Source organism: Mandrillus leucophaeus, unplaced genomic scaffold, assembly GCF_000951045.1.
Source record: "Mandrillus leucophaeus isolate KB7577 unplaced genomic scaffold, Mleu.le_1.0 Scaffold160, whole genome shotgun sequence".
Lineage (NCBI taxonomy): Eukaryota > Metazoa > Chordata > Mammalia > Primates > Cercopithecidae > Mandrillus > Mandrillus leucophaeus.
In genome coordinates, this window is record NW_012101588.1 from 2,544,093 (window position 1) to 2,554,968 (window position 10,876).

Sequence of the window (10,876 nt, forward strand, 5' to 3'; positions counted from 1 at the left end):
TCTACTAAAAAATACAAAAAACTAGCCGGGCGAGGTGGCGGGTGCCTGTAGTCCCAGCTACTCAGGAGGCTGAGGCAGGAGAATGGCGTGAACCCAGGAAGTGGAGCTTGCAGTGAGCTGAGATCCGGCCACTGCACTCCAGCCTGGGTGACAGAGTGAGACTCCGTCTCAAAAAAATAAAATAAAAAATAAAAAAAATAAAAAAAGGTAAGCCCACAGTTTGCCAACCCCCGCTCTATCTATACTCCTTAGTGTCCTACAAATGTCCTCAGTTATATACCACGGGGGAATCTTTGGGTATAAATTTAAGACAAGACCTGGTGATACACACATACATGCCTAGCTGACAAGATTTTTCTCTACTTGTTTCCACTTGAAGATAACCAGTAAAGTCAACACAAGAGAGGGGTGAGATACCAAGACCAGACACAAGGAGGGGCTTTGAGACTCCTGTTTCTCAGTATGGATGAGACTTATTGTACAACAGAGAAGGTCATTCCACAAGGGCAGGACTAGAAAAAACAGAAAGCAAACAAGCTATAGGTGACAGGTGCTAAAATAACTTTACGAAAGCCAAAAGAAATGCTCCATCAGTGATAAAATCTAAGTTTACAGAACAAATAATTATGGAATGACCATTCCGATACTGCTGGACACAAAGTAACTTTACGAAATTATTTTAAGTAATTATCTACTTCTCTGCTAGGAGATTAAGTGATTCTCTGCTAAGAGACACTGGCCTCATTTATTTTGGTGGCTCAAATTATATACTCCCATCATTCAATGTCAGCAACTTCAATGGTGGGCCTAAGTAAAACCAATATAGTTTTAAGCAGCCTTGGAAGGGGAAAAAAAAGTTTAATCAACTATTTTTAGAATCTCTAGCCCAATCTCAAGGTATACCCCTATCAGATATGCCATGTCTTCATGCTTGCCTTTTTTCTCAACTTAACAAAATTATCATGAAAGAATCAAAACTTACTCACTTAAGACTTCCAAACTAACGAAAGTACAATTTTATTTCTTGCAAATCAAATGAACTTACTCTAAACCGAAATTCCAGGCATCAGCAAAAAAAAAAAAAAAAAGAAGAGAGAGATGATCACAGTGTAGCTTAAAGCCATATCCTAGAAGGGCCAACCACAACCATTTGTTAATGTGGCAAAGCAAAGAACAGTATCTACTCTTCCCTTCTTCACATGGCTGCCTGGTTAAATTTCCCAGCTTCTTTTATAGCTAAGTACGGTAATGGGGCAGAAACAGAAATAATACAACTTCCTGGTTGTGTCCTTCAAGGGCAGAAATAAACCTTCCCCCTGACTAGAATGTGAATATATTAGAAGCTGATAGTCAAGCCACGATACTAACCCTGGACTGTGCCTGAAACCTCTCCATGTGGAGAAAAAACCAAAAGAACAACAAAATTATCTTCTTTATCTAAGAACAGCCCAAACTCTATACTATTTGATACAACCTTTCTGGCAAGCTATAGCAAACATCACATTTTACCAACACATTCTTTTCATTCCAAATTCCTAGGTTGTCAGTTAAATATTTCTTTAAAGAAGTAGTGGCCAGGCATGGTGGCTCACGCCTGTATTTTGGGAGGCTGAAGTGGGCAGATCACTTGAGGCCAGGAGTTTGAGACCAGCCTTGGCAACATGGTGAAACCCCATCTCTACTAAAAATACAAAAATTAGCCGGGCATGGCGGTGCACAATCTGTATACTCCCAGCTACTTGGGAGGCTGAAGCACGAGAATTGCTTGAACCACAGAGGCGGAGGCTGCAGTGAGCTGAGATTGCACCATTGCACTCCAGTCTGGGCAACAGAGTGAGACTCTGTCTAAAAAAATAAATAAAATAAAAAAACAAAACACGAAGTAGAACTTTGGTTGAAAGCTTTATGTCTTTTAACAAGGAATCAAAACAGTAAACTGCAGTTCCAGTTTCCTATGCAGGGTCTGGGGAAGGAATGCCAGGCACCACGGCCAGCGTTCCTGACAGGCACCTATGGCAAGAAGCCCCCGACAAGAAACAGGCCAAGGAGATGTATGAGGAAGACAAGGATTTCAAGCAGAAACAAAAAGAGGAGCACAAAAAACTTGAGGAGCTAAAAGCAAAGGCGACAGGGAAGGGTTCCCTGGACAGGTGGAATTAACAAATCTGGCAAAAGTCTATGGCCATTCTATCCTGAATGCACCCAATTGCTCGTCTGATCTCAGAAGCTAAGTAGGGTTGGGCCTGGTTAGTACTTAGAAGGGAGAAATCTGGAAAACAAGAACAAAAACCAAAAAACGAACCACTGTGCCCGAGGCAATGATGACCCTTGATCCCATTCCTATTTAAATATCTGTATTTCCTACCATAAAATCTTCTGCTTCCACCCTAGGAAGCAAAGGATGAAATGTCTTGGAGCCCGTTGCACATTTAAGAATAAGCTTTCTCTCTCTCTCTTTTTTTTTTTTTTTAAGCACAGAGTCTCGCTGCCACCCAGGATGGAATGTGGTAGTGCAATCTCGACTGACTGCATCCTCTGCCTCCAGGGTTCAAGCAATCTTTGTGCCTCAGCCTCCTGAGTAGCTGGGATTATGGGCATGCACCACCACACTGGCTAATTTTTGTATTTTAGTAGATATGGGTTTTTGCCATGTTGGTAAGGCTGGTCTCGAACTCCTGATCTCGAGTGATCCACCCACCTCAGCCTCCCAAAGTGCTGGGATTACAGCCATGAGCTACCTACCGCACCCGGCCCTAGGAATAAACTTCTGGAAAAAAGAAAATAGCAGTTCCAAGATTTTCTTGGACACCATCTTTCTTATCTGATATTCAATTGCTGGCTCTGTGTACATGAAAGCAGCATAACATGGTACAAACATCAAAGTATCTAATAATAACAGTTTAGTACTTTTTAGAAGGGATGAGATAAGCATGATGATGAAGGTGAGCAGGAGAGGAAAATTTCTATTACATGTGATCACCAGGATAGTTCAAAGCATTTTTTTAGATTTTCCCCTTTAAAAGTATAAAGTGACAATATTTATAAAGATTCCTTTTTTGAGGCATGCTTGATGGCATGCAACAGTAATCCCAGCTACTTGGCTGAGGTGGGAGGCTCACTTCAGCCCAGGAGTTCAAGACCAGCCTCGACAACACAGCATAACACTGTCTCCAAAAAATCCCTTTCTTAAATGAATATGTATTTTTGTCTTTTTTTTGTTTTTTACTTCTGGCTTACTTTCATGATTATTATACAGGGATATAGACATGGATGATGCAAGACAAAGGTAAAAAGATCTGGCTTGACTGGATGTAGTCTGTGTCTCCCCTTCTTCCCAAAAACTTAAGCTGTAGAGATCAGTATGCTTTCAGTTAATATTTAAATGCCTCCCCTCCAAAAAGTTTTCTATCTTTGGCAAATGTCGCTGGTTTTCCTCTCTGTTGCCAAGATCTGCTATTCATTTTATGTTTTACTATTTTAGAATCTGTTTTTTTTTTAACCCCATCAAAGCTACCAACCACTGTGGTTCTATGTATATTTCTCCTTCTTCTCTACTGTCTATCTCAGTGAGACAGAGAGCATGATAAACAGCAGCAGAAATCCTTGCTGCGTATCAGTAAAGTGCCCTTACTGGGATGCTTTTTAAACCACCACTGCCAGCCGGGCGCGGTGGCTCATGCCTGTAATCCCAGCACTTTGGGAGGCTGAGGTGGGTGGATCATGAGGTCAGGAGATCGAGACCATCCTGGCTAACATGGTGAAACCCCATCTCTACTAAAAACACAAAAAATTAGCTGGGCGTGGTGGCCGGCACCTGTAGTCCCAGCTACTCAAGAGGCTGAGGCAGGAGAATGGCGTGAACTCGGGAGGCGCAACTTGCAGTGAGCCAAGATCGTGCCACTGCACTCCAGCCTGGGTGACAGAGCAAGACTCCGTCTCAAAGACAAAAAAAAGAAAAAAAACCCCACCACTGCCCAAACCCCACCCCACCCCAATTAAAAGAGAACCTGAATGGTTTCAAAGGCTCCTCAGGTGGTATGAATGTTCTGTGAGGACTCTGGGCAACCATGGTGAAACCTTTGTCTGAGACAAGCCTGGGCAACATGGAGAAATCCTGTCTCTACAAATACAAAAAAATTAGCCAGGCATAGTTGCATGCTCCTGGAGCCCCAATTACTCAGGAGGTGAAGGTGGGAGGGTTGCCTGAGCCCAGGAGGTTGAGGCTGCAATGAGCTGAGATTGCACCACCGTGCACTCTAGCTTGGGCAAGAGTGAGAACCTGTCTCAAAAAAAAATATGGGCTCTGAAGGTCAGAAAAATCTAGGTTCAAATCCCAGTTTTACCATTTAATAGCTGTGACCTTGGGGAAGTTAACTTTCCTAAACTTCATTTATTTATAAGTGTTCACTATGTGCCAAGCAGTGTTAGATATTGAGTAAGGGTGATTATGACTCCCTGTCCTCTAAGAGCTTATAATGGGTGATAGGAACTTACAGGAAGCCAAAGACAAGCAAACAAATTTAATCCTAACAAGGCTACTAGGACACACAGGAAGGAAATCTGGTCCAGAGTCAAGGGATCAGCAAAATCTCTAAAAAGGGGACATTAAGGCTGAGTCCTGCAGGATAAGTCATAGTAACCAGATGAGGCTGTTAAAGGAAGACTGTTCTTAACAGAGGAGGAAGTGTGTGCAAAAGGCCTGGATACAAAAGAACTCAGCTTAATTGGGAGATACCAGTTCAGGACTGGAGTCAAAATGAGGAAAGGACAAGAGATGAGGATCAATTGGGACTTCGGCTTCTACATCTGCAAAACAGGAGTATTATCTACTCTGCTTGGTTATCTCAATATTAAATTTTATACATACAGCACAGTGCCTTGCACATAATAGATACTCAAATGATACATCCCTTAACAGAACAGAATCCCTAAAAACTCAATATAACAGGGCTACTTTAAAATTGCCACTGTCTTCCTCCCCCACTCTCCATTCTCTTAAGGGATGGATGAGATAAGAACAGAATCTTCACTGCTAATAGCATGCTTCTCCTTGATGGAGATCCTAGAAATGTCAGCCATAGCTGGCAGGAACATGTATAACAGACAACATCTCATTGGCCAATTGATATTTCTGCAGATGTCCTTTGGCATCAAAATGTCCTGATTTTTTTTTTTTTTTGAGATGGAGTCTTGCTCTGTTGCCCAGGTTAGAGTGCAGTGGCGCAATCTCGGCTCACTGCAAGCTCTGCCTCCCGGGTTCACGCCATTCTCCTGTCTCAGCCTCCTGAGTAGCTGGGACTACAGGCGCCCACCACCACGCCCGGCTAATTTTTTGTATTTTTAATAGAGACGGGGTTTCACCGTGTTTGCCAGGATGGTCTCAATCTCCTGACCTCGTGATCTGCCCGCCTCGGCCTCCCAAAGTGCTGGGATTACAAGCGTGAGCCACCGCGCCTGGCCTTTCTTTTCTTTTTTTAGAGACAGGGTCTCACTGTGTCACCCAGGCTAGAGTGCAGTGGTGTGATCATGACTCACTGCAGCCTTGACCTCCTCCTGGGCTCAAGAAATCCTCCCACTTCAGCCTCCCACATAGGAGGGTCTACAGGCACATACCACTGCACCTGGCTAATTTTTAAGTTTTTGTAGAGACAGGGTCTCACTGCATTGCCCAGGCTGTGTGGCAACACCTGAGCTCAAGTAGTCCTCCCACCTTGGCCTCCCAAAGTGCTGGGATTACATAGAGGATTTGCCATGCCCGACCCCCCAAATCTTTAAAATACTATTAATATTTTAGCCCTTCAATAATACATGTTTATAATTCCTAAAATTAAGTCTAAGATTTTAAAATTTATTTCTCAGCTTCCAATCTGGATATTAATGACTCCTAATTTAAGATTAGATGACTGACCCAGAGTAAAAAACATACAAGTTTAGAACGCCAAGCAGTCAAGATAAGATGCTACATTTATTTAGCATCTTGCTAAAATTTTTACCAGCCAACGTTATTATTCAGATTTATGCTTTAATAAAGCTCAACTTTAAAAGATTATTTGGAGCTGGGTATGGTGGCTCATACTTATAATCCTAGCAGTTTTGGAGGCTGAGGTGGGAGTATCACTTGAGCCCAGGAGTTCAAGAGCAGCCCGGGCAACATAGTGAGATCTCGTCTCTACAAATAATTTAAAAATTAGCTGGGCATGGTGGTGTGTGCCTGTGGTCCCAACTACTAGAGAGGCTGAGGTTGGGAGGATCATTTGAGCCTGGAGGTCAAGGCTTCGGTGAGCTGTGATTGCACCACTGCACTCTAGGCTGAGAGTCAGAGGGAGACCCTGCCTTGAAAAAATAAATATATACACAAAGGTTACTTGGTTAAGTACCAAATAAGATAGCTTCTTTTTATACCATGCTTACTTAATGAAGGTATACTTCCAAGACAAGTAGGTTTCTTGGTAAGAAAATCTAACAATTTTAGTAACTCAACCACACGTTAACACAGAAAATGTAGTTGATCACTGACGTTTAATTTAGAAAATGTCTATCTTCAGAAAGAGCTAAATTCTGTGTGCTTATTATGTGCCAGGCACTGTGCTAGAAAGATTCATGTGCCTTATCCCATTTAGTCCTAAGAGGTAGGTACTATTATTAGCACACCTATTTCACAGACGGGAAGTGGAGCTTTGATTTTGTACTCTACCCAGCTAGGAAATGCTAAATCTATTCTTTGAACTGAGGACTATGTCAGAGCTCAAGAAAGATTCTAATTCCATTCCTGTTCAAAACAGTGGTCTCCAGGTAAAATAGATCTTGATTAATTTAAAAATCTCCAGAATATTAAAGTTACGTTACAGCACAAACTTATAAACAGTGACTGAATTTTACTTTCAGCCTTCTCTTTAATATGCCTAAATAATTCTAGACCTTGAACTTTCCTAAACCTTTAATCATTTATGGCGCTCTCTGCTGTACCTATCCATTAGAACAATTTTTAAAAACATAACACTGTGTAATTATTTTCAAAAGCCCAGAGATACTAATCAAGTGATCCTAATAGTCTTAAACACTATCCTCAAACCAAAAGATAAATGGAGATTGGGAAACTTGCATTCTAAGTGCCACCATCCAGATAAAATTGCCCTGTGAATTAGAGTAATTTCAATCAGATCCTGTAAAACTGAAAATTTTTCTCAAGACCAGAATGAGACAGTAACTGTAAGATAGTTTAAAAGTTCAAATTCTGGAACATAAAATGGTTTTCCATATAGCAAATTCAATAGCAAAAGGTAGTCAGTAGGGGTTAAGGAGAGCAGCAACAGTTTAGAGAATAATAAAATTGCAGGGCTGGGTGGGGTGGCTCATGCCCGTAATTCCAACACTGGGAGGCTGAGTGGGGCAGGGTCACTTGAGGCCAGGAGTTCAAGACCATCATGGGCAACATAGCAAGTCTCAACTGACAAAAAATAAAAAATTAGCCAGGGGTAGTAGCACCTTGTAGTCCCCAGCTACCTGGGAGGCTGAGGCGGGGGTAACATTTGAGCCCTGAAGTTTGAGACTGCAGTGAGCCATGATCACGCCACTGCATTCCAGCCTGGGCTACAGAGCAGGACTCTTATCTCAAGAAAAAAAAAAATTACAAAATATTAAACTATTCATGTCATAGCCACTCTGCCTTAATGCAAGACTATAAGTACTCAAAAAAAATCATATGCTGCTCAAATAAGGGCTAATTTCCTTACTATATGGTGTCCTTAGTTTTAAGCTAACACATTACATACTAAAAGAAATCCAGGCCGGGTGTGGGGGCTCACGCCTGTAATCCCAGCACTTTGGGAGGCAAAGGCGGATGAATCATGAGGTCAAGGGATCCAGACCATTCTGGTCAACACAGTGAAACCCCATGTCTACTAAAAATACAAAAATTAGCTGGGCATGGTGGCGCATGCCTGTAGTTCCAGCTACTTGGGTGGCTGAGGCAGGAGAATGGCTTTAACTCGGGAGGCAGAGGTTGCAGTGGGCCGCGATTGCGCCACTGCACTCTAGCCTGGCGACAGAGCAAGACTCCGTCTCAAAAAAAATAAAAAAGAAAGAAAGAAATCCAAAGGCATTTCATGCATTAAAAACTCAATTAGGTTTTCATATAGGCACCTGCATTTACGACTGTTAACAGCTATTAACACCCAGTGAGTTGGTTTATACAAAAATACAAACCAAAGTAAGTGTATAATTTGTTAGTTCTCTGACTCATTAATCATTCTTAAAAAAGATTATTTTCAGGCCGGGCGCAGTGGTTCATGTCTGTAATCCCAGCACTTTGGGAAGCCAAGGCAGGTGTATAACGAGGTCAGGAGTTCAAGACCAGCCAGCCTGACCAACAGGGTGAAACCCCATCTCTACTAAAAATACAAAAATTAGCCAGACATGGTGGCGTATGCCTGTAATCCCAGCTACTCAGGAGGCTGAGGCAGGAGAATTGCTTGAACCTGGGAGGCGGAGGTTGCTGTGAGCCAAAATAGCGCCACTGCACTCCAACCTGGGCGACAGAGCGAGACTCCATCTCAAAAAATATATATATATATATAATTTTATTTAACATACAAATGACTATTCTGGGCTCAAGTCATGCTCCCACCTCAGCCTCCGGAGTAGCTGCGACCTCAGGCATGCGCACTACCATGCCCAGCTAATTTCTTTTTTTGTGGAGAAGGGGTTTCAACGTGTTGCCCAGGCTGGTCTCAAACTTCAGAGCTCAAGGGATCCACCAGCCTCAGCCTCCCACAGTGCTGGGACGAGAGGCGTGAGCCACTGCGCCACGCCCAAAAACCATTTTTAAGTGTCACATCAGTTATTTGCTAAGGTATTAGTTGTATTTAAAAAAAAAAAAAAGAGCATTAAGTTATTATACTAGAATCCATTTAACATAATGCACTCGGCAAGATAAACTCAAAGTTAGTAAGTGGAGGAGGTGTAGGCAGGATATTCCAATTCAATTTTGTGACAGGAAGTACCTGCTATGGAAGTCTAGAAACAAGAATACCAAGTTCTGTTTTAGCACAAGAGAGAGAAAAAAAAAGAAAACACTGGTGTATAGGGCAAAAGAGGAAGTTCTTTTTAGTGAACCATCTGTCAGGTATTACAGACAATTAGAAAAACATTCACTTTTCCGCTAGGTTTATGTGGGAATGTAGTTCCCCAGGTGTACTGGAGCCTGGATTTTGCAGTTTCCCTATGGCAACATAGCCTATGATTCAATTTTTATTTATTTATTTAGAGACAGGGTTTCGCTCTTGTTGCCCAGGCTGGAATGCAATGGCCCGATCTAGACTCACTGCAACCTCTGCCTCCCTGGATCAAGCGATTCTCCAGCCTCAGCCTCCCGAGTAGCTAGGATTACAGGCACGCGCCACCACACCCCGCTAATTTTGTATTTCTAGTACAGATAGGGTTTCTCCATGCTGATCAGGCTGGTGTCGAACTCCCAACCTCGGTGTTCCGCCCACCTGGTCCTCCCAAAGTGCTGGGATTACAGGCGTGAGTCACCGCTCCCGGCCTATGATTCACATTTTACACATCCATAAGAAGACAACAGTGGCTTGAAACAGTAAACTATTCGTTTCATATTTTAAAGTTTAACTTTTTAAAATCAATCATTTTTTAAAAATACTTAGGTTTCACAACTTAAGTGAATATACTACTGAGCTGTCCACTTAAAAATGGTTAGGATGGCAAAGTTCACGTTTTGTGTTTTCCACGACACAAAGTGCGTAAGTTAATGAGAAATTATTTCACTTAAATGTTAATAGTAGCTTGTCATATAAATTTTGATTAAAGGCAAAATCCTCATACTTAATTTTTAATAAAGTAATTTGCTGTCATCTTTAAGTTAATGTAATTAATTTTTAAAGATGCTTTCACACATGGGCAAATTCTTTAATACTTAACTATAGAGTGAAAGTGAAGCACTATTTTCAATATCTTTCAAATCATCTGAATTATTTATTGCCAACAAACACTAGTTGTGAAATTAGGTATATTTTATTTCTGTTGATTTCTTCATTCAGTTAAATGCAAATCTCGAATTAAGACAGCAAGATCTCTAAATAAATAGGCTTTTCTTAAAGCAACTGTAGTTTTGGATTATGAGGTAAGTGACACCACACTTCAGCCTTTAGCAGGGCGGTGGCCCAAAGTGCTTAAGTCAACCATGTCCAATCACCCTTCTGGTCTGGCTCAGCCCTATCAAAAATTGTCAGGCTTCTGTGAACTTTCATTAAGTCCCGTTTAGAAGACTACACAACCTAGGTTACTTTAGTAGCTCGGGAAGGGCCTGGGGCAGCGGGCTTGGCTTGCTACCTCTGGGAAGTCTCCAGGAAGAGAAAACTGGGAAAAGGCTTTAACTTTGCGCAAGCCCCTTTTCTCAGTCAACATCTCCTTCCCTTCCCAGTGAAGGGATGTGTTCTCGAAAGATCTACCCCTTTCCAACTCAAATGTCATTCCCAGATCAGCTGCTGGAGGGGCAAGCGGCGCTCAACCCACGCCCTCCTCTTCGAGCACCTTCTCCAAGTGCTAGGGCGCCGGGCTCGCTCTGCAGCCCCCCACACCAGCCCTACAGGAAGAGGGGCCCTGGCTCACGACCCCAGCCAGCCTCTGCAAGGGGGCTCCCGGCCTGGGCGGCTGTGGCTGCCCGCGGAGGTTCACTCCTGGGCCGAGTGGGGGGTGACCAGAGCCACCGGGAGGGGTTTCTTGGGAGAGGGGAAAGACGGCCTCACCTTCACCCTGATTTCGTAAGTGGTGAAGCGGCCCCGGCCGGCCGACACCCGAGTCTGCCGATCGCTCACATAGATCTCGAGGAAGTTGCTGGGGGGTCCATAGGCATCATTCA

General features: G+C 42.9%; 1 protein-coding gene across 1 annotated transcript in view; it reads right to left on the minus strand.

Annotated features, from left to right (window-relative positions):
* Window positions 1–10,874, minus strand: part of SNX3 (sorting nexin 3) — a gene marked incomplete at its 5' end in the record, with an annotated part of 56,675 nt that extends 45,801 nt beyond the window's left edge. Inside the window, one exon of the mRNA XM_011975975.1 lies at window positions 10,764–10,874. Coding sequence (XP_011831365.1) covers window positions 10,764–10,874 — 111 coding nt within the window. The remainder of the gene's footprint in view (window positions 1–10,763) is intronic.
* Window positions 10,875–10,876: the final 2 nt, after the last annotated feature.